At 48.0% G+C, this 24,122-nt stretch overlaps 1 protein-coding gene across 1 annotated transcript in view; it reads right to left on the minus strand.

The window, feature by feature from the left end:
- The window catches only part of MAP1B (microtubule associated protein 1B), a 93,475-nt gene that overhangs the window by 7,290 nt on the left and 62,063 nt on the right, over nucleotides 1–24,122 (minus strand). The window contains exons 3-5 of the mRNA XM_055555075.1: nucleotides 15,648–15,730; nucleotides 13,089–13,229; nucleotides 918–7,401 (exon numbers count right to left, since the gene is read on the minus strand). Of these exons, the coding sequence (XP_055411050.1) occupies nucleotides 918–7,401; nucleotides 13,089–13,229; nucleotides 15,648–15,730 (6,708 nt within the window). The remainder of the gene's footprint in view (nucleotides 1–917; nucleotides 7,402–13,088; nucleotides 13,230–15,647; nucleotides 15,731–24,122) is intronic.

Consider the following 24,122-nt stretch of genomic DNA (forward strand, 5'->3'; position numbering starts at 1 on the left):
CTTATTTTTTGCTTTACATGTTTGTGAACTGTGATCTAAAACCCTCAAGTAACTATGTAAAGCAAATAAAATATATGAATTCAAATCCCTGTGATTGTTTTGAAGCAACAAAATGAAGCTGGGTCATCAGAAACCCAGATTCATCAAAAACCCAGATCACTGCCGAGAACTTGATAAGTCTAAGAACCTGAAGTCAGGGATGCTTGCTCCTGCCAAGTTGAATTTCAACCTAAAACAAGACGTTGAGTCTGTATTAGTGAGGCAGTGTGGTCAGAATGGAATAAGTAGTCTTGGATGCTCTTTTCTCAATCTGTACTGGGTACCCAGTGGTCAGTTGACCTCACTGGTTGATTAACCAGAGCACTGCCTTGAATGAAGATGCATCTCCAGCCAGGTGATTTTTTTTAATTTAAAAAATGTTATCATTTTAATTAAAATATTTTTACTTTTAAAAATGGAACCTAAACCTTGGACCAATGATGTTTATTCCAGGCTTGCCTTGGAACTCTAGTTCTCCCTAGGCCTGTGGGAGCTCCTGGCTCATGGCACCTCAGCTTGATTCTGGGGCCAGCATGGCTGAAGCCAGCGTCAACAGAATCTTCCCGAGGAGCCTGAAACACACATCCTTGGTTCTGAAGATTCGGACAAGGCTGCACTTTTGCAAAAGGGAGCAAACCCAGGGGTTGCATCTGGGAAATCAGAGCTGCCCTGGGCTATATGCTGAGCCCCCCCAAGGCCTGTGGGCTACACTGGGCGGGGCTCCCTACCTTGTGGCAAAAGAAAATGGTGAAAGGAAGGAAGGGCACTAAGCTGTGCTCTCTCACCTCCCCAGTACAAAGTCAGGTAGAAAGGCAGAGGCCGTAGCTAAAAGTAGAATTGCAGTGTCCTGTTCCAGGATGCCAACACCTCCCACCTACCTGCAGTTGCCGTCTTCACCGATTTGGATGTGGAGGCATTGGCGGCATTCTTGGTCTCCTTGTCTTTCTCTTCCCCACGTGCAGCTTTGACCTCAGGATTGGTGGTAGTTTTGGTCGCTTTTTCCACAGATTCTTTCTTCTTAGGAGAAGCCACTCTGGACACCTTATCTGAGGATTCCTTCAAGGCCCCTGGCTTGGGTGAAGCCGCAGAGGGCTTGGACTTCCCATCACCCTTCTTGACAGGTGAGGACGACTTGGTCTTGGTACCAGGCTTTTTGGTCTTGGTCTTCTCTTTCAGGTCTTTCTTCAGAGCTTTGCCCAGGTTCTGCTCGATGGCCAAGGCCTCCGGGTCCATCATGGACACATCAGGGTGGCGTGGAGAAGGGCTACGGTCCTGCAAAGGGGCCGGAGGTGGATCCATGTGTTTGTAGGTGACGGTTTTATCTGTGGGGATGGTTTCCGACTCATCTTCAGAGTCAATGTTGGCATCAGCTGTGATGGAGGGGCACTCCTCAGTCTCTGGAGGGACGTCAGAGTCAGTCTGGGACGGGGCGGACTCGCTGACTGAGGTGGGAGGGGTTTCGTCACATTGTCGGCCCTGGGGCTTCCCTCCAGGGGGTGGCGGGGCTCCTCCTGACTGGGTGAGGGGCTTTTCCGATTCTTCAGTTGGCTCTTCACTGGCAAACCACTCGAGAGGATTGGGATTAATGAAGGAGGGTGACAGCTCCGTCTTGGGATGCTTGTATTCGCAGGACGACACGAGGCATAAGTCCACATCCTGGCGAGCCTCGGAGGGGGACTTCTTTTCTGCCGTGTACTGGTCTGAAGTCTCATAGGCATACGAAGACACCTGGGGGGCTCGAGTGATTTTCTCCGGGGTCTCATAACAGTATGCGGAGGCATCTGGGGATCGAGTGGTTGTTGTTGATGTCTCGTAGGAGTAACTTTCAGACTCAGGGAAACCGGCAGTCTTCTCAGTGGTCTCATAAGAGTAGCTGGAATCCCCAAGTGTGTGGCCGCCCTCTTCAGAATCGTCATAGCCATTGCTGATGTCATCCAGGAGCCTTCGAGACCGCTCAGCCTTTTCGTAGCTGTAGGCACTCACTTCAGGGGTCCTTATGGTCTTCTCACTTATCTCATATGCGTACCCAGACTCTTCCGGGCTCTGGGTTGTCTTCTCAGTAATCTCATAGGCATAGCCGCTGTCTTCAGGAGTCTTACTGGTCTTCTCCATCGCCTCATAGGAGTAGCTGCTGTCACATGGGGATTTGGTGGCGCTCTCGGTCTTCTCATAGTAATAGCCACTCACATCTGGGGTCCGGGTGGTTTTCTCATAAGCCTCATAGTCGTAACCTTCTTCATCTGGGGACCTGGTCGTTGTCTCAGGCTTCTGATAAGCATAGCTGAAGTCTCCAGGTGTCTTTCCTCCACTATCCTTCTCCATGCCAGGTGTGGTCAAATCTCTATTCAAGGCTAGATGGTGCGGCATCGTATCAAATAACATGGAGGCACGGAAGCCATAGGGCTCTGCGGACGCTGCATCCATCAATGGGGGAGAGGCAGTGTGGCACGCTGCTGTGCTCTCTTTGACTGCAGAGGTAGAATCTGAAAGACTAGGGGAATACAAAGGAGAGGATTCTCTTGGGGTGAGTGGAGAGATATCAGATTTAGGAGAGAGCTTCTCAGCATCCAGACTTTGCACTTTTTCAGAGGTGAGTGAGGCATACAAGGATATGTCTCTGGGAGGAACAACATCGGACAGAGTATCTTCTTGGAGAGGAGATGCTATCTGAGAAGGGGTGTGAGCAGAAGAGGTGGATGGGGAAGCCTCCACCTGAGACACCGAGATGAGCTCAGAGAGATCATTATCTTGGGTGTAGGACGGCTCCTCTGTTGGTGGGATCTTATGGGATAAACTAGAGTCCTGCATGTCAGAAGGACTGTAGTCCACCTCAGTGGGCCCGTTTTCAGTGATATGAAGCATGCCTGCACCCACTGTAGGGTGATCGGGAGACTGACGACTGAAGTCCATAGCAAGGGAGTGCTCAGGGGACTCCTGGCCAAATTCAATAGACATTGAGGATTGTTCTGATCTGTGATCTTGAACTGGAGTCTGAGACTTGGCTGTTTTAGGGGAGAAGTCTGGTGGAGAAATTGACATTGGTCGTGGGCATTCTTCTTTTGATGGAGACATTTCTGTTTCCTGGAAAGTGGTAGGCGTTTGCACAACAGACACTGAAAGAGAGTCATCTACTTCAGTGGAGTGTGGGGATCCAACCTCAGCGTGCAGTGAGGGAGACACGTCATCAGTCGTTGGCTCTGGGAATGAGCTGGTAGCCACAGAAGCTGTGGAGACGGAGGCCACCCCCTCCATATGAGAGTATGTGTCTTCAACTACCCCCTCATCGACAGGGGTAGCTGACTTGTCTGAGACGGTGCCTTCAGAAATGGACATCTTAGTGTCTTCTTTAAGAGATCCAAACTGACTGACATCTATTTGTGTAGGAGAAACATCTCCTCCTAACTTCCTTTCATCTAAGGTCAGTCCTGCTTGAGAACTCATGTCTTCAACATCATCAGTTTTCTTTTCTTGACCAAAGTCTTCCTTTATTGGTATAAAATCTGTGCTTTTCCCTTCCTGTTTGTCTTGGAAAAGGCCAGTGGAAGTCACGTCAGAAACTGGACTTATTTGGTCTGGAGAGGCTTCTTTTCCATCCTTTCCTTCAAAGGGGCTTTCAGTACCTCTGCCAGGAGCCTTGTCATCTGCACTTAGGAAACTTTCATATGCAGACTCGGATCCAATTAGGGGAGGGCTCCGTAATGGAGACAAAACTTTTTCAATAGGAGATTCTGAGTCAGGCACAGGTTCATCCATGGGGCTTATGGAAGCCCTTTCACTTTCATCTTTGGCATCACTGAATTCAAAGCTCACCGGGACTGCTGCTGGTTTTTCAATGACCTCTGTGGGAAGATGACTAGATTTCTCTTCAGTTGGAGATTGGTAGTATGGTGTGTGGCCAGCACTGCCAGTCACAGACTGAGATGGAGACACCACTTCCAGGGTCTTATCCTCAGGACTGGCACAGTGTTCTTCCACTACTTCTTGGGTCACCTCAGGAGACACTGGGACAACTTCTGCCTCTGCTGAGACTTTAATCTCATTGGGTGTCAGGGAAAAGTTCACGCTACGTTCACCCAGGGGGGTCTTTTCTATGGGTGATGGCGGAGATGGACTGAGGGATGGGCTCTTGGGTGGACTGAGTTTTTCATCCAAAACTGGTGAGATGGTGTCTTTGATCTCCAGCGTGGCACCAGCTCTCACATCTTTCTCTTCAGAGTAGTAGGCCTCACGTAGAGCAGATCTGCTGAATTTGTCTTCCTCCATGGAGGAAGGTGGTGAGATGGTGGAGGCTGAAGCATTGTAGTCCCTCCCATCAGTGGCATCTGTTTTTGACCCATCAGAAAGTCCATTGAGAGATGTCACAGCAGGTTTGGCATATTCCTGAGAATACAGTGAAGACTCGTATTTGGTGAGGTTTACAAATTCTTGAGACGGGGACTCGGTCTCTTCATTGTTGGTCTCGTCACTCATCACGTCTCGGGGAGTAGACATCTCATCCATGGGGGTGGGCTCGCTGGATATCTCAATGGTAGACTGGGTGTAGCCGGAGGTGGCCGTGAATTCTTCAGGCTGGTCTTCCCGATTCTCCTCGTCAGAGGCAGTGGCCTCACTCTCCGAGCCTCCGGGTAAAGTCTCGTCGTGAATGGAAGAGGCAGGTTCTTGGACGGGAGACTGGGCTCCCACCGGCTTGGGGGCCGTGGTGAGGAACCCGTACTGGGCCTCGGCGGCCTTGTCCACCACAGCCCTCACGTAGTCTTCCGCTTCCGCCTTTTCGGGCTCATAGTCTTCCTCCCTGGCATCCTCGGCTCTGTCCTCCTCTTCCACCTCCTCCTCAGACAGCTCGGCCTCTCCTTTCTCCAGGGCCTCGTCCATGTCTTCTTCGGCTCGGTCGTCACCACTGGCTACAGACTCCCTCTTCTCCTTGACGCGCGCATCCGCCTCAGCCTTGGCACTCTCCTCCTCCTCCTCCAGGCTGTGCTTGGAGGTGCTCACACGCACGTGGTCCTCTGTGTCCTCTTCCGGTTCCTCCGCCTCTTCGGTTTCTGCCTTCTCTTCATAGTCTCCGGTCTCAGAGGACTCCTCGAAACCTGCTCCCTCGTCTTCAAATTTTTCAGTGTCCTCCACCCCCTGCTTCTCGACGGGCTCCAGCTCCTCGGGGGTCTGCTCACACTCCCCCTCTCCTTCAGTGGTGGTGATTCCCTCATCAGGGGACTCGGCGGGGCCTTTGATGACTTCGGTCTCTTTCTGGATGACATAGGCTTCGACGGGCTCAGTTTGCTTCAGTTTCTCTTCATCTTCGATCAGCTCCAGCTGAGGCTTGATGTCTTTCGCGACGTCGACCTCTTCAGCCTTCAGCTCCTCAAAGTCCTTGGTCAGATCCTCGGGGGAGGACATGAGGGACCTCTCGGCCTCAAGTTCTTTGGCGGGGCCGGTGGTTGCTAACCCAGCCACGGCTGCTGCGGCGGCCATGGTGCCAAGGGCTGCAGCCGCAGCCTCTGCAGTCTTGCCTTCCTTCTTGACCACTTTAATCTTCCCCTTCTCCTTTGGCTTCCCAGCAGCCACAGCCTCTTTCTTGACAGGCTCTTCCTTCTTGGGTACTTTTGGTTTTAATGCAGCCGGTTTTTTTGCTTCAGCTACTGGAGTAGGTGATTTCTTTGTGTCTTTAGGAAGTTTCTTAATTTCTTTTTTGGGTTCCTTTTCCTCCTTTTTAATTTCCTTCTTTTCCTCCTTCTTCACTTCCTTCTTGGCTTCCTTGAGTGGGGTTTCTTTCTTAACCTCTTTTTTGATTTCTTTTTTCTCTTCTTTCTTGATTTCTTTTTTGACTTCCTTTTTCACCTCTTCCTTTTTTGGTTTTTCCTCCTTCTTGACAGGTGTTTTGTCCTCCTTCTTAGCCACTTCTTTCTTTGGCTTTTCCTTTTCCTTCTCCTCTTTCTTCTCCTCGGCTTTTGGCTTTGTCTCCTTCTTCACCGTCTTCTCCTTGGCGACTTTGGGTTTGACATCTGTGCCCTGCTTCTCGGCACCCTCAGCTTTGGCCGGGGGCAGCTCTTCTTTGCTGGGCGTCTCCTTTTCTGTCACTGGAGGTTTGGTCTCGGTTTTCACAGGTTTGTCTTTTTTCACCGTCACCTTTTCTTTGCTTTCAACTTTGGGTGCCTTTTCCAGCCCTTTTGTGACTTCAGGGGTTTCTTCTTTTGACTCCTTTCGCACGGTTTTGCTGGGGAGTGGTTTTGCGGCTGGTTTCAAACTCTCGCGGCTGTCAGCCCTCTGTTTCAGTTTTACTTGTTTCACGGCAGGGGTGGCCACCTGGCCCGTGAGGTCCTTCTGGGTGGCCAGTGGCTGTTTGAGGAAGTCCAAATGTTTGAGCTTTTCCAGTCCTTCCAGGATATTGTATTGGGTACTGTTGCCAGGAAAGAGAACTCGGATGATCTTCTCTGCAGGGTTTGCTGGATGCCACACGATCAAAGATGAGACTGATGTTAAGTAGGAAATTGGGATGTCTATTTCTTGACCATTAGGCAGGATTAGTTCAGCCTTGTCTTTGTTGGTGCCAGTCCACTGCTGCATGAAATACTGCATCTCCTTGCTGCTCTTGACTGGGTTAAGCACATACATCTCCAGTTTACCAACTCCCATTTTTTGGAAAAGAATGACAGGATCGATGGTATTGCCTACGCTTCTGAACAGAGGTTCTGGCTTCATGGACAATTTGTTTAGGTACTGGAGAGTGAAGCAGGCTTCTTCTATGCTTCTCTTCATCTTGATGTTTGGCTCTGGGTTTTTCAGATTTTCAGGTACATTGAGAAATACAACTCCTAAGTCAGGAGAGATGAGGTTTTTCATCCAGTCACTATTGGTGGTGGAGCCCTGGGACTGTTCCTCCTCGAGCTCTGCGATTTTCCGTTGGAGCATGCTGTTTATTCCAGGCAAATTGTCGTCCCCAATGTGGGTGAGCAGGATGGAGTCCACTCGGTCCAAGTGTCGGATGAGCTTCCAAAAGCAGGATTTTCTTTCTGAGCCTCCGTTGATGAGCATATTGAATCCATTCACTGCAAACAGTGCAGAATCGCCCCTCCCTCCTGGAAAAATGTAACAGCAGGGCTTGGAGAGCTTTAGAAATCCACCTGATGTGGGGGGTTCTAGGATGTCAAAGGGAGATGGGACTTCCACAGATTCTGAGAGATACTCAGTAAATTCAGAAAGTCCTTCCATTTCTGGCAATATAGATGCTGAGTTGAGTTTAATATTGATGAAGTCTTGGAGATTGTGTCTGTCAAGATTGGAGTTTTTCCAGTCCCCTTCTTCGGGACAGAAAAGGGTTAAGCTGGCTTTGTTGGCAGGATGGGTGGTACTCAGTAATTCCCCAATCTGGGATTTAAAAAAAAAAATCATAAGAAAAAAAGAAAAGGTTTAAGTGACTGTCATCACTGATCCAGCCCCTCCATCTATTACTAGGTATTACAGGATCATCGGATGCACACAGGGCAAATATCAGGTGTTGGTAGGTAAATATTTCCATACTGGTAAGCTAACAGCCTCTGTCCTGACCGCTCCTTCCATTCCCTTCTTCCTTCTCCCTGCCCCCTCCACCACCTCAGACCTCGCCACCATCTGTTCTTGCCCCACAGGGGATCTTCAGAATTCTGCTCCACTTCTAAGGCCAGTGACCGTCTGGATGATCAGTGCCTATGTGGTTATGAAACACTTTGCACAGCACCCCTGGGTACTTGCCATGCAAAAATGCCCTTTAAAAAGTAATAAACTATCACAGGAGAAGGCTAGGTGAGTCATTTCACCACTGATACAAAAGTTTCTTTTATTCCACTGGGCCTGGCTAAAAGGACTGATGACACATTAAAAGAATTTAGATATAGTGCACATGGTGTCTCTATTTAGAATTTGGTAGGTAGAGAAGAAAAAAGTTTAGTGGCTTCTTTTTGCACCTTGGAGATAGGAAGTTATAGACCGCACATTAATACAAAAAACTACTGGTTCTGGCATCAGTTTACACTGTGTAAAGCATGAGTGGTTCATCCAGCAGACTTTCTGCAAATACAGATACTCTGAAACCATGATGGTTAGAGCAGTTGGGTATTACATGAGCAAGTAGCCAGATTTGTCCCCCATTTGCTCCTGTTTGAATCCAAGGTAGGATGTTCTGCTCCATTCTAACTCAGGGCAAGCTGGGCCTGAGTGGCTAAAATCAAATTCGGCTAAGAGGTACGGCAGGTAAGAATATGATCCAGCTGTGTACAGGTGGTATTCAGTCACTGACTCTTTTTATGTGAAGCAGATAATCACCAAGCTCAAGTGGAAGGTAAAAGGATTTAAGGAATACCTCTGTACCCTTCGGCTTTTCACCTCTGCCCAGAGAGCTTCTGTGAAACAAAGGAAATGACTCCCAAAGAAAACAAGGCTGCACAGAATTCTTAGGAAGTCAAGGGCCTTAAAAAACAGCCAAGAGGCTGGTGAATGTAAAACTATGATGTACAAGAGAAAGCACAAAAGAAAGTCAGCAGTGCCCAGAGACAGACAATCCACTTTCTTGGGAGAAGCAACAGCGCACATGCACAAGACAAGAAGCTAGCCCGCCAAGGAGGTGGAGAGGGCCCAGGAGGGGGAGGAGGAGCGAGTGCTCTGGCCCTGGACCAGCCCCCAGAGCTGACTTCCAGACCTGTGCCAGCACGCACACTGGAGAGGGGGGACCTCGGGGCAAAGACTGGGTGTCACAAGTGCCCATTCAACCAAGGAACAGATGAGAGCAACGAAGAAGAGCCAACAACATGTGAAGTGACAAGGAAACCTGTGAATATGTCTTAGACTTGGAAACTGAGGCTTTCTCTGAAAGGATTTGGCAATCATCATCATAGTAAATGGCAGCTAGTAGGGCCCATTATACCAGAAGTTCCTGAACAGGAGGAAACATCTTCTCTCTCTCTGTGTCTCTTTATCTTTGTTTCCCCAGTATAACATCAGGTTCAATAGATGCTTGCTGAACTGTGCTGAACTTGGTCAATTCAGTACATGCTGTCCTCCTGAAGTGGACATTTGGGAAGTGACCACAATCCAAGAGTACTTCTCAAGAACATTGGTTGCTACCCCCCAACCTTGTTCTTACAAAAATGGATGGGAGACAGGACTGGAAGAAATACTGCTCAGAGTAAAGATAGTCTTTTTTGTTAATTGCCTTTTCTAATTAAGTGCAGGCATACTGGAAGAGGAAGGAAGATACAGGAAATAAGTGACTACGCAGATAATATTAATGAAATAAGAGTGCAATTTCTAAGCCATACCCTACTAACTACATTTCCTTTTGATTAGATTATGTGCTTGGCTAATGAGGAAATACAGCAGACAGCATATCTCTGGGATTTAGCAAGATGTTTCAAAGGATCTCTGAACATTGTTGACAGTAGCTGAACTTATAGCTGCTGGTTTGCATCAACCTGGAAAGGGGTCTGTGGTGGGCTCATTTATGTCCTGTTGGTACTGACTTAAATGGTGGAGGCAGGCTTATCAGATCTGTGGATAGCATGAAAACAGGAGGCCTTGGAAATGTGGGATGGCAGAATTAAGACATTTAGAAAAGCTCTTGACTTTGGAGTGATGATGGCTAAGTCAACTCTTAATGGAGGCATTCTAAGGGATAAATGTAAAGTCCAATAAACCAGCTGGGAAAGCAGGATTGGGAGAGGGGGGCGTATCAACAATATCCATAGAAAATACTCAGGGATTTTAGTTGATAGTAAAGTGCCTTTATCATAAGGCTTAAAGCACCTTAAATTTCAAGGCTCCTCAGTGGTCTGGTCCCCTCCCAAAGTCCTGTACTTAACTGTGTATCAATAATTTTCTTCTTTTCCTTAAAGGGAGCTCCCCCTCCCCAAAAAATTATGTTAATTACAGAGCTCCTCAGAGCCTCCCTTCTTCATTGACATTTAATTGTGGATGGTGATGGTCAAAAGTTACTTTTAGACTTATTGAAGATTGTATTGAAAACTATAGAAGTCACTAACTCTCACAATCCCCGGAGTTTGGTATCCAGTGTGAGTCATAATGTTTTAGAGAAACTGGACAAAAACAAACTAAAATTGCTCGTTCCTTCTCCTTGGCCTCAGCCTCTAAATGCTAGACCTGGGCCCCTTTCTCTGCTCACACATTTCTCCCTTTAGATTATGTCATCTGTTTCTAACGTGCTGATGGCTTCCATATTAACATCTCCAGCCCACTCTTCATTCCCCAAGCTCTGGGCCCCTGTATGTTATTGTCTGGTAACAGTGCCAAGACTGAGCTCCTGAATTTCACCCATCTCCACCCCTGTGCCTCCTTCCTACCACTGGACAGTGATCAGAGAATATAAGGAACTTTTAATATCTTGTTTTATGAAGAACCCTGAGTAGAACTGAGAATGATAAATCTGGAGGGCGAAAAAATTGGCAGTAAAGGGTGTCTAAGATCTAAGACACTGTCAGGTGGAAAAGGGATCACATTCCTTCCTTGAAGATAGGATGAGACATATAAGGAAAAACTTTCCAACAGAGAGACTGAAAAATGTCCCCAGGAGATGGTGACTTCACCATCCTCAGTTTGCGGGAAGGGATGGATTAGCCAGATGACTGTTCTATCTGTAGGTTCTGGTTTTGTAGTTGATCTCCAATGACTAAGACTCCCCAAAGCTGAAGCTTAAAATGTACCGATAATTCTGTTATTCAGCCCATTTATTTTTAGCTATTCTTGTTTTTTTTGTTTTTTTTTTTAATGTGTCATTTTTGTTTTTGCCAAATTGTGTTTCTGGTTTCTCTGGAGTGACTGGTATGTTTCAAGGACTAAGTAAAAGGAACAAAAGTAGACACCAAATGGCCTTTAAGATCCATTAGTTATTGAGTCATTCTGGCCTCAAAACCTTTTCCCAAGGCAACAATAAGGATCAGAGCTCTAAAAAGCTGCTAACCATTGGCCTAGTCCCAAGGTTTCCAATCCACTTTGGCTATGGCATCCTTCCTCCAAAGCCCAGAATGCAAAAAAAGATAAAGGCCCAGGTGCTCTGGTTGGAACAAGGGGAAGAAACTAAATTCAACCCTATGTATTCCCCTTTTCCTGTCTTCCTGCAGCACCCCGATACCACTGACCTAGTCTGTAAGGGAAAATCCTAGAGATCTTTTCATGTGTGTTAAGCAGCAATATTCACAACACTGTGCCTTATTTAAAGACATTTGGGGTCCAGATGGGTGGGTTGTGATGCCTCCGGATTTAAAATTCCAGCAGTGACAAACCCTTTCCTTTACATATGTCCCCAATTCTATTTTACTGCCAAAAAGACAAACCCATGACACAGGGGTAGAAACTGACCTGAAACAGGAATGCAGGAGCGGCACCCACAGGCACATAAATAAGCTAAGGGTGCAGGCCTGAACCCAACATGGGGAAGCCAGTCAATGGCCCGCCTGCACGTGGCACTGGGCCCCGGGGCTGGCTCCAGGCCCCAGCCCTCTCTCTTGCCAAGGTGCTGACGGCCTGTGTGACCTCTTAGCTACCAGACAAATCCACAACATGAACCTGGGGACACAATCCTGCAAAAGATTCTGACGTTACGGTGCTCACCCACCCATCTCAGGGCAGTGGGCAGAGGGAGACAGTGCCCTGCCTTGGGCTTCTCAATGCCATGGAACAAGGTTGTGCCGGGCCTTTCCTAGGTGTGGACACCACAGATACAAGATGATCAAGACACGCAGCCTGAACTCCAGCAGCCCTGGAGGAAGACAGAGAACAGCTCTGCAGAGACACAGGGTGCAGGCCTCCCTTGTGAGGTGGTAACGGTGGGACCAGCTCTGCGGGCGCCTGGAGCCCTGACTTGCCATGGGGAGAGCCTGGGCTATCTGCCTTGGGACCCAGATGACATCACAGCTTCTGAAAGCCGGAGCTTCAAATCCCAAGTAAAATGTTCCTTTTTATTCCTCCCCAGTGAGCGGAGAAACACAGTGATGTCATCCCACCAGTCTTTTTACAAAAAGCCTCCAGGTGAGCCTAATGAAGCTGGGCAGTTTATTTACAGCTCTTGCCAGTGATGGAAAGTACACAGAGACCTCTCTGATTTGCAGGGCCAAGGAAGATTAAATGCAGAAAGACAGATGGCCCTTCCCAACACCCCTGAGACTAAGAGGCCACCCTCTCAGGAAGTTCTCAGGAAGATGGTTTTAAATAGATGCTGTAACTCCTCCTGTCAGCACATCCCTCGACCTCTCCCTGTAGCAGTCTGCAATCAGCTATGGGCAGCCCCAAGCGGCTATGCTGACAGCCCCGAGTTGTTGCTCTAACTATGAGACAGAGGTGCGTTATTTTGGAAAGAGAAGTTTCCCAACCAGATAAAATTCTCAAGCAGAAATAACCAAATTAAAATCTTTGATCTGATTTGACCAAATAATACTATCATCCTGTTAGTTTCAATGCTTCATTGTGTATCACCTTGAGTAAGATATACTCGTTAGAAGTGTTAATGATCAGGCTTCAGTCCAGCTACTCTAACACTCTTTCTCTTGGGGCATGGACGTGTGCTATGGACGCACCCCATTTTCCTACCTGCCTCTTTTCTTGGGCTACTCAAGCAGCCCAAGCTCAAATACTGGAGCCAGGCATTAAGAGAAATCAGAAATAATTTGACCAGGAGAAGTAAGTTACATGCACTGAAACAAGGCAGTTAAATACTACCCCTAAAGAGATCTTTGGAGTATTCTTTCAGAAAACAGGCAACCTGGGCTTTCCTGTGGACTCTGTCATTTAGAGTTCCTCCATCATCTCTGCCATCTGTAAAATGATGACTGTTCCAACCCCCACCTCCATCGGGCAATCAGAATGGTTCCAATTAATTATATAGATGAGTGCTCTAAATTCCTCTGGTGATGAGCCACAGGACCCTGCACCACGTGGTTTTGCTTATTTCAAAGGAGTAGGACACCCCATCCCCTCCTCCTATCTCCCGTGAATGCTTTCAAAGATCAGCCTAAGGCGACAACAATAACCAAGCAACTGTAAAGCGTGGATACTCCCAGACAGGAGCCTACCTCTTGATCGGTGAAAATCTCTATGAAGTTCTGGAAGGAGAAAGAGCCGGACTGGAGAATGAGCTCTCCGGTGTTCTCAAAGCACTGCCCCGTCAGCACGAGCAGCTTGTGTCGGGCGGCGTCCGTGATCATTAAGCGCACCTGAAACAAAGCAGGGGCGTGCTGAGCTGTGCTGGGCACTGGCCTCCCACCCGCAGGACCGGGTCGGCCCTTTGAGCGCTTCAGGTTCCTAACCAACAAGAATCCCTCACTTCCCAGTCTTCACACTGCCCCGGGGTGTTGGACAGAGCCAGCGCCTGCGATCACCAGCTGCCCACGAATGCCCTTTTCCAAGTCTGGCTACAACTGAGACAGTAGCAGTAGCTGACTTTATCCCCTTGGTTTCCGTGTCTTTTCAAAGCAGCCTCCACAGCTGGCAATCGTTTGTTGCACGGTCGTGCCTGCTGGCAGCGTGCGATCTGTGAGACACGACATCTCACAGGGCAGGTCCCCCAGCTGCTGCCTCAGGAATCAGAGGGCTCCAAGGAAGGCCCCAAGGCAGCCCCTCCCACCCAGGACCCCTTTCCTGCCAAGCCGAACACCAGACACACAGCTCCAAAAGCAGTCTCCACTGGCATCAGGAAGGTGCCTGACACTGAACTTGAACATAGACAAAAGGCCACCCTGATTGGGAATCTTTTAAACAGACTTGTGAACCATTTGCACGAAAGGACTCTCTGTTCTTTTAAATGGCAGGGAGCCAGCCTGTCCTTCAGCAGAACCACTGCTCGAAGCACCAAGGTTATGCGTTCTAAGCCTGACTCAGTTCAGCACAAAGTGACTGCCAGGCATCATGCAAGGCACTACGGGAGCGATGGAAAGTAAACAGGACGTGACCCACTGTCCCCACGAACCCCACAGTCCAAGGAACTGCACATGTACCGAAGTCATTGTTCCAGCCCCATCTGCTCCACAGGTAAACCTGGGCTCTGCAAAGAAATTCCTTATTTTTTCCTTCTCCATTTCTCACAGGCGATGTGCCTGTACATACATTCAGCCTCCAGCTTTTTTCCAAGTTGTATCTACTTTCTGATGCTAATAGCCAGGGAGACCACAAGAGCATCATTTGCCTCAATCTTGTACCTTCATGGGTTGTCAAAGAGGTCCTGCTCAACCAGAGAAGATGACATGGGATCAAAGCAGGCTATGTGACAACAGCCAAAAGGGCAAACAACTCAAATGTCCATCAACTGATGCATGGATAAATAAACGTGGTGTACCTATACACTGGAATAGTATTCTGTCATAAAAAGGAAGGAGGTACTGATATAGGCTGCACGTGGATGACTCTGGAAAATACTATATTAATTAAGTAAACCCAACACAAAAGGCCACAGATCGTATGATTCCATTATTTGAAATATTCAGAACAGGAAAATCCATAGAGGTAAAAAGTAGATTAACGGTTGCCAGAGGTTATGGGGGGCTGGTGACTGCTAATGGGCTTGGGATTTTGGGGGGTGATGGATATGTTCACGAATTAGATGCTGATGACAGTCCCCCAATATTAGGACTATACTAAACTCCAGTGAACTGCATACTTTAAAAGGATGGATTTTATGGGTGTGAACTGTATCTCAATCTAAAAAAAAGAAAACGATCTACAGTCACAGAGATGCTCAGTGTGTGCAGAGGAAAGGCCGTGGATAGAGGAGGTGCCTGCGTCTGTGGCTATTCTGACATCCAAGAAGCAGTTCAACCTCAAAGGTGCCAAACTGCAGGAAAGGCCCTGGGAAATGGAGATGCATCAATTCCTCTGGGCCGGGGGACCTAAGATTCTTGGTATTAGCCTACTGATCTTACAGTAGGCTCTGAAATACCCAGTTACTCTCTCTGGCAAAAGTTTTATATGGTGGTAATAAAAACAAGAAGAACGGCCAGCATTGATGTTTTGGTTGCCATGTGCTATGCCATGTTCTAATCACGTGACACTTCTGGACACATCACTAAATGCAAGCGCTATTATCATCTCCATTTCACAAAGGCAGAACGGAGACAAAGAGATGGTCAATAACTTGCCCGTGGCTACTTGCTAGTGGGTGGCAGAACCCAGGCAGTCTGGTGGCAGAGCCCATATTCCTGACCGCTGTGCTATCCTGCCTTTCAACCGTGACCAGGGGGTGGGCAGGATGTGCTGAGAAAGCTTGTGTCTGAGAAACCTTTTTTCTCCACATTTGGGTCACAGCCGTATCAGCCTGAAGGCTTGCGTCTAATCACCCTGAGACATCCCAGCCAGACTCCGTACCAGCAGCACACCCTCTGGGTACCCCCAGCATTCCATACCCCTCACCTCTACAGAACCCTACGGTCTGGCCAGCATCCTCCACTCTGTCCTGATTGAAAGGGGCAGTCTCAGGTGGTGCTGATGCAGAGAACCAGCCTCTGGCCAGGGACACAGACGCATCCCTGGACCCAGCACTTGCTTCCCCCCGCCTTGTCCCTCTTCACCAACTGCCCCATCCCCTCTCATCAGCTGGGACTCTGTCCACTGTGTGAGGCTCCACAGATCCACATGCTTACCTCAGTGCTGACAGCTTCATCTGAGGGGTTGATCAGGACCACTGTTTCTAAAACGTCACTTCGGTGATGAAGGATCTTTTGTCCTGCAGGCATAGAAACACAGACAAAAGAAGAGACCTTTAGCTTTTTCCGGATTAAAACCACCCCGCCTGCCTCTGGGACAGCAGAGGCATTGCCGCTCAGGGCACCAGGATTCTCCGCTGTCCTGGGAAACACAATGGGTGCTACTAAACAAGAGCGTAGGCCCGGCAGGCTCCTCCCGAGCTGGGTCTGTGTGGTCTGAGGCTCTGCCGGCTCTCACAACCCTCTAGTTGTCAGGCTTGATCGCCAGGCTGCCTGTGTGTGAAGGGCGGGTTTCATCTGAGACAAGGGGTGGATGCCAGGAAACCTCAACAGGGCTCTCCACATCCCCTTTCTCATGGTAATTGGGGATGTTTCTCCGTATCAGCCTTTCTTCTGGTGAGAACAGTGCTGAGATTAATTAGGAGCCTTACTGTGAAATGAATGACATCCAGAAACCCAAGCTAACAATTAGCCCAACAAGCAGAATGGCTGTCTGAGGCGGGTTATAGTCTGCTGCAGTATTTATTCATTAATTCACTCCTAGAAAACTACAGGAACTGTGAGCAAATAAAGATGGAAGAACAACTCTCCCTCGGGACAGGGTGGACAAAAAAAAAAAGCAAAGTGGACGGAGAACATGAGACCAAGGTGATGGGAGAATGAAGGAGCCTGTCTAAGAAGGGCTGAAATCCTTGCAGGACTTTTGGCTCCACATCCCTGGCTCCCCACACCTGAAAGGTGTTAGGAACAGCACGTGGCTGAAACCCCTTCCAGCAGGGGTGGTCTGGGACCTACGGATGACCTCCTACAAGCCTGTCCTTCCTCAGACAATGAGATGAAAGGGATCAGGCGGATGTGTGGTCAGGGTGGCTGATACACGCACTGCCGGTGGGTGACGGAGCAGAAGGGTGTCCCTCAGCCAGCCAGCTGGGAGACGTGGCTGGGGGTAGACAAGGGAGGACAACAAAACTCTGGTGGCAGGAGGAGATGGGGTGGAGTCTGAGGGAGACAGACGCCAGAGGACAGGATGACCGAAAAGCAGCTGCTTTCCAGGAAAACATCAACCGTTCCTCAAAAAGCTAACACAGAATCTCTACATGGCCTAACAGTTCCATTTTTCGGTGGATTGAAGTATTAGGTTGGCCAAAAAGTTTGTTTGGATTTTTCTGGATTTTTCTGCACCACCTTATGGGAAATCCCAAATGAACTTTTTGGCCAATCCAATAAGAACTTGAAAAGGTACTTGTATATTGATGTTCATTGCAGCCTTATGCAAGATAGCCAAAAGGTGGGGCCAACCCACGTGTCCACCAGTGGATGACTGGATAAGCAAACAAATTATGGTCTCTCCATTCAAATGGAGTATAACTCGGCCATAAAAAGGAATGAAGTTCTGATCGTTGAACCAATATGAACCTTGAAAACATGCCAAGTGAAATTCACTAAAGGACAAATAACTATATGATTCCATTTACATGAACTACCTAGAACAGGCTAATTCAGTCAGAGAGCAAATCAGAGATTACCAGAGGCGGAGGAGGTGGGGGATGTGGAGTTACCGCTTCATGGGTACAAGTGTCTCTTTGGAGTGATGAAAAAGTTTGGGGAATAGCAATGATGTTGCATAACACTATGAATGTAACTAATGCCATCTAGAAATGGTTAAAATGACAAATTTTATATTTTTTATATATTTTACCAGAAATTCTTAAAAAATAATTCAGTGTATCAAAACCATTGAAGAGCACACTTTAAAGGGGTGAATTGTATGGTGTATGAATTGAATCTCAACAAAGAGGTTAAGAAAAACAGAAAGCAGCTTTAGTTAGGGCTTTTTTGCTTTATATCATCAAGTACCAGAAGTACAACAGAAATAGAACATGTTGAAATACTTATTACTATCACACTGAAGTCCATCCTCTTCCAGGGTCTTATCGTTGCTAACAGCTAATATTTACCAATAAACCCCACATTAAAAACGGAAGCCCAAACTAAACAATAATGGTGTCAGGCACTGTGTCAAGCACTTCACAAGTACAAACTCATTTAGTCCGCAGACGAGCTCTGTGACATAGGTGCCACGCTTATCTCCTTGTACCGTTGAGGACGATGAAGCCTACAGAACTAGCCCCAGGTCACAGAACTAGGACGTGGTGAAGCCGAGCCCTGCACCCAGGCTACTGAGTCCTCCTGGAAGTCTGCCGTTTGGAAGAACAGACATGGCACAGACACTGAATGCCAGGGGAGAGCTTGGCCCTCAATGCCAAGTGGAAAATCCAGAGGAATAAAATCAGAGCTGTGCTGAAAGAAGCAAGCGTTCAAAAAGTATTAGGAGAAGAACACTGGCAAAAAGAAGGGGGGGAAGGGCGAAGACAGAACACCCACAAAAAAGGGTAAAGTTAAGGAAAAGTATATGATGTTTCACTCCAAACGCATGAACATGAAGAAACAATGTCACACAGTTTGAACAGGTGAAGGACTGAGCCTCAAGAAAAATAATTCAATTAAGCCATGGGAAAGAACATTTGTTTATCATGAATGCTCAAGTCTGTAATTTTCTGGACATGGCTTTCTGGCTTAGTTGTTTTTGCTTTTGACAAGCATGTGCATTTCAAGCTAAAGCAAAAGAACATCAAACTGAATAAACAAATCATAAAATAACCAGAAAAACATAAAAACCCCTCCCTTTTCCAGGTCCTTCCATCAGTGGCCTCCTTGAAACAAAGACTTCAGGAGCTTCAGGGACACTTAAGTGGAGATAAAACTAGGCAAAAACTTAAGACTAAGGAGAAGTGAGTGTTCTCTCCTTGATCAGACTTTTTGACTCTTTTCTGCACCCACAGCCTCAGAAAGCATGTTACCAGGGTAGGACAGTGGTCATGGCTATGTTCTGCAGGTGCCCATAAAAGCAGATCGAGCAAGGCACCCAGAAGCAGCTCCCCCTGCAGAACTCCTCTCTCTCCTAAGCGATCTACACAATACCCAGACCCTGCAGAGCACGCCCTTCCCAGGGCAAGTCTAGGCACAGCCCAGCGCCACCCCCTCCCGCCGTGAAGACTTGATGCTGAGCTCCCCGGAAGCAGGTTCTTACCATCCTCAAGATGCTCCTCTCCTCTTTGGCTTCATCACTTGCAAACAAAACAAATGCCATGTGACAGCTGCCATTTACCTCTACTCAGTCCAAGTCAGTTTGGGGGCCTGTTAGCTCAGGAATTCAACCCAGGAAGGTTTTTCTGCCCATCTCTGGAAATACTGGCAGCGATGACACAGACACGCACAAGATGCCATGGCTGCTGCTTCAACAAAAGCCTTTTTATAGCATCAGACTTGAACGAAGGAGGGGGTTTAGAGAGAGAAAGCTTCGAGCTCTTGTCACGGCCAACTGTTGGCCAGATTCTCGCCCCAGACGACCGGTGACGTCACCGGGGGCCGGGCCTTCCTGGCATCTGGCGAACCCGGCCCGCGCTGCGCCCCCACCCCATGCCAGCTCTCCTGGCGGCAGGCGGCTCTGGGCTCAGGCTGCTGGGCCGCTCACAAAGTTGCATATTTGGGGAGTGTTTCACCCTGGGAAACAGGCCAGGCATTCTGAAGGAGAGGCCACCACCCTCGCCTGCAAAGGTCTCATTCAGCTGCTTCAGAAAAGAAGTTCCCAGGAAAGAGAGACAGCAGGGTGGCAGCCTCTTTCAGCCCCCAGAGCCGAGGCGGCATTCTCCAGCAGCGGCTCCGGGGGACCGTCAGGGGCCCAGATGGATGGTTAGGTCTCCTCAGCCCTCGTCTCGGGGAAGCAAAAGCAGGGGTTGGAGATGGACCGATGGGGTCACTTATTACTGTGATAAGGAAAAGTCTTTGAGGGCTTCCCTATGAAACTCAGGGCAATTGTGAAGGCTCCGTCTGGGCGGCAGGGAGGGGCTGTTATGCGACAAAAAGGGGTCTGCTCCACCTTGGAACCAGAAGAGGAGGGCCCAGGGACCCCCGAAGCTGCAGGGCCCTCACACACAACCAGGCTTTTGTCTGTGGGCTCCCAAAGGCTCTGCTTAAGCTCAGTAGGCCTGTATGTTTCAGCTATTGTGGGGCCTTTCTTTAATTACTGAAATTCTGACTGATTATGTCTTTTAAGGATGGGCTGTTTCAGTCGTTTGCATTTGACTATATCCAGGTGATGCTGAAATCTTTGAAAGCAAAATGTCATTTTCTAGATATATGATTTTTAGGATGGTTATAGGGTCTCGTCTCCACAGAACTAATATTCATCTAAAGACACACACACACACAGGCTCTCTCCTGGTTTCAGAAAGGGCCGACTATGGCTAAATTTTAAAACACACGCACCATCCATCGAGGCACAGCCACTACCAAGCCCCATAAAACCCGAGAGCCCTTTTACCTGCACACAGCTGGCCCTTCTCTCCCACACACCTCAAATGTTGGCCCCAAAACAGCGGCCTAGGAGGCTGCAGCATCCCTGATGCCAGAGCAACACCAGCAACAGTCTCAGCAGCTGCTTAATGAAACAGCCAAGCACAAAGGATGGAGTGCCGGCCGAGCTGCAGGAGCTCTGGGGGGGAAACCCTTGTCAAAATAACAACTTGCAATGCTAAAACCTCTCAAACTGTCTTTAAGAGCATGACAACTGCATGTCTTGAGGGTGAATATGTTAATTTCCACTTCCATTAATGTTCACAATGCAGAACCTTATCCTGACAACTTGCTTTTCCTAGAAAACGAACATTTGCAAACATAACCAAGAAATGGGTGTGAATAATCAAGACTGCTTCCATACCCTTTCACCCATGGAGTGGGTGACGAGGAGGGCCCTGCATCCCTGATACAGGTGGGCCAGTGATGGGGACGGGCCCTGCATCCCCGATACAGGTGGGCCAGTGATGGGGACAGGAGGAGAAGAGGCCTCTGCCCGCAAGCCCTGCCGTTTCCACCCGCAAGTCCTCCAGCTCCTGGCCCTGGGGAAAACCAGAATGGACTCTTGGGTTACTGATACTGGCACTTCTGCAAGGCCATGAGAAATGATGCCTATCACAGGGGTGCCCATGAGAGGACTCAAGCATTTTGTCCTTTGGGTGCTGGTGCCTTGTCCACTAAAGTGATGGGAGCAGACACCCTGCTCCCCTCTTGAGGGACCAAACATTCGCGGTCTCCTGACTTGCCCATGGCCTCACAGACAGTACAGGAGAGCAGGCCTGGGACCCGTGTCACACGCTGTGCTGCCTCACAGCCAAGGCTGGACACAATCCTCTTCTCCCTCTCTTCCCAATCCACCTTGTCCAAAATAAAGGTTTTCAAGTCGTGATGCCAAGACTCTGGTTTGTGAGCGGTAAACAGGGAGCCTGGGTCAGCCCCTGGCCAGCCAGCGCCTGCCCACTCGCCCTGCGGAGGGCACACTGGGTCCCACACACACAGCCCCCGGCCAATCCCCTCTTTGTTTCCTCTGAACAATCGGAGCCCAGTTCTCTCCCACCTTCTCCCTGATATTCCTGGAAATGGCCTTTCTTTTCTGTTGGAAATAAATTTGTTTTGTTTCTGCATTTGTTTCAGCTCTGATATATGCTTCTGAGTGTTGTGTCCCTCTCTAGATTTTCAGTGTCTTTTTAAGGGAAGAAGAACTCCAATTCCATTATAAACGAGAGTTCAGGAGACTTCATAAATATTAAAATTTAAGTTAATCATTGCTTGGGAGCTTTTCTTTTTCAGAACCTTAGATATCTTTTACATTACAGAGAATTCAGTTATTACAGAATGTGAATCTATTCCCGTTTTTCTCTACATTTCCTGGACTGAACTGATTTTCTTTCTTGTTGTCATTTGGTTTTTCTTAAGTCTGCTGGTCCTTCCACCCCATCATTCTCTTGGATTCTCTGCCATCTTCTGTTGCATGTTTCTCTGTCCTTTAGATGCCCAGAAAAGCAAACAACCCAAACTGCCCAGATTTCAGAGGCTCTCACATCCCAAATGTGTTCACCACGCAAAGATGTGTGCACCCCTGCTCCTGGGGACAAGGGGTGCCTTCGTTTGCATTTCCACCCCATCCTGTCCCAGCTGCTCACGCCAGGAGCACAGCTTGTGGGGAAACGGGGTACCAGGGACCACAGGTCCGATCCTTTTGCAGGGTTCTCAGTGAGCCCTTTTTCTAAATCCCCCCTTCAAGGTTTTCTCCTACCCAGTCCCGTTCTCCTCGGTAATCTTCCCTTTCCCCACTCCCTTTTCTAAAAGGTCTCAAGCCAGAGAGATGAGAATCCTGGCTATCAAGGCTTAGAAGTGGAAGAAAGGCATTTGTCTACTTTTTCTTTTTCTCTACTTTATGCTCCAGCTAAAAGTAGAAATAAATCTTAGAGATGGTGTTGATGAAAAGCCACTATAATATTGTAAAGTAATGAGCCTCCAATTAAAATAAATTAATAAAAATTTTTTTTTTAAAAAGAGAGAGATGGTGTTGATGAAAGTCTGCTGGCTTCCTGGAAAACATCCATAGAGAAAACAGGAGTGCCCAATATTGCCACCAGCTGAGGGTGATAAGATAACCTGAAAGTTGTTTCTTCACAATGTAGAGATGCTACAGATTAAAAAAAAAAAAGCACACCTTGTGAAGGGCAATGTAGTAACCCGTTCGGGGTGCCAACTCCAGAGATCAACATCTGCCTAACATTCTACCATTTGCGAAGTGCTTTCCTTCGTGTTTGCACATTTAAACCTCGAGGAAGATGTTCCAAGTCTATGGACCCAGTTCTCTGGGCTACCAGAGAAGGCAATGGCACCCCACTCCAGTACTCTTGCCTGGAAAATCCCATGGATGGAGGAGCCTAGTGGGCTGCAGTCCATGGGGTCGCACAGAGTCGGACACGACTGAGGGACTTCACTTTCATTTTTCAGTTTCATGTATTGGAGAAGGAAATGGCAACCCACTCCAGTGTTCTTGCCTGGAGAATCCCAGGGACGGCAGAAGCTGGTGGGCTGCTGTCTGGGGTCGCACAGAGTCATACACGACTTAGCAGCAGCAGCAGCAGCTCTGGGCTATAACAAGGTAGGAGGTTTGAGTGCCCTGTTCTCAACAAAACCTGCTACAGATGAGAAAAGTGCACATGCTCCTCATGCATGAGACAGGAGTCCCTTCTGCCTCTAAGATGCAAGGCTGTGTGCTGTGCTTAGTTGCTCAGTCGTGTCTGACTCTTTGTGACCCCAGGGACTGTAGCCCGCCAGGCTCATCTGTCCATGGGGATTCTCCAGGCAAGAATACTGGAGTGGGTTGCCATGCCCTCCTCCATGGGATCTTCCCAACCCCGGGATCGAACCCAGGTCTCCCGCACTGCAGGAGGATTCTTTACCATCTGAGCCACCAGGAAGATGCAAGGAGTCAAGGAGAAAACCTCCTACTCATGAGCCTTGAGAACTTGCCAGTCCTGTGGTAGAAGGAATCAAAATGTCCTCTTCTCACAGAATGGGGGGTACTGAAGGAGTCCTGGTGATGTTCCACCTACTCCTCCCTCTAGGGGAGAGAAAGCTGAGCCTCAGCCCCGCAGCCGACTATCATGGGTGACTGATGTGTTCGTACAGCCCCCAAAGGCAATTCCTCTGCATACTCCAGACAGTTGTTCTAGCTGGTGTGTGTGGTAGATGCTAAAAAATTAACACTCCCTTTCACTGTGATGCACTTCATGGCTTATAAAATCTTTTTATTTGACTTATCTCAGAGCATCACAAAGATCAGTTCATTCGCTCAGTCGTGTCTGACGCTTTGCGACCCCAATCACAAAGATCAACTGTTATAATTATTCCTTTTCTTACAGATTAGGAAATTGAAGCTGATGAAGCAAGTTGTTTAATAAGAGTTAGCTGTCGTATCCAGCATCACAGAGATAAAATAAGCTGTTGAACGAGGCTTTCAGTCTGGCCTGTCTGATCCCCACTCCTGTCACTGCCTCCCAGTGCTTTCCAGATTTTTCTGGGGGGTTACAAGGTCTGAAACCTTGCTGTTTAAAAATAAGGTACTCCCAGAACTTTAGATCTAGTCATCTAAATCTGGGAATTATTTTTGTATTCAGGGATACCTGTCATGTGCCAGGTACCCCACCAAGAATTAGGTTCAACCGTAAGATAGTTAAAATCAGGTACTTCTTAACTAAATGACACTTTTCTACAGTTCAACAATTAGACCTCACTTTCTTGAGGTCAGAGGAGGTTTTGGAGAATGTTTTTTAATCTCACTGGTTCTTTTCTTTCCTTTGTAAGAGATGTTCTATTCCCTGTTTAAGACAACGTGAATTACTTAGAGAACACACCTTTCTAAAGTTTAATTTGGGCAAATTAGTGCTAACTCCATAAACTAGCATTGAGATTAAAACATGGATGAGACCTGCCCTGAAGGGAAAATAGTTTAATGGGGAGACTTTGAGTTTTGACAGT

Source organism: Bubalus kerabau, chromosome 18 (genome assembly GCF_029407905.1).
Source record: "Bubalus kerabau isolate K-KA32 ecotype Philippines breed swamp buffalo chromosome 18, PCC_UOA_SB_1v2, whole genome shotgun sequence".
NCBI classification, from domain to species: domain Eukaryota; kingdom Metazoa; phylum Chordata; class Mammalia; order Artiodactyla; family Bovidae; genus Bubalus; species Bubalus kerabau.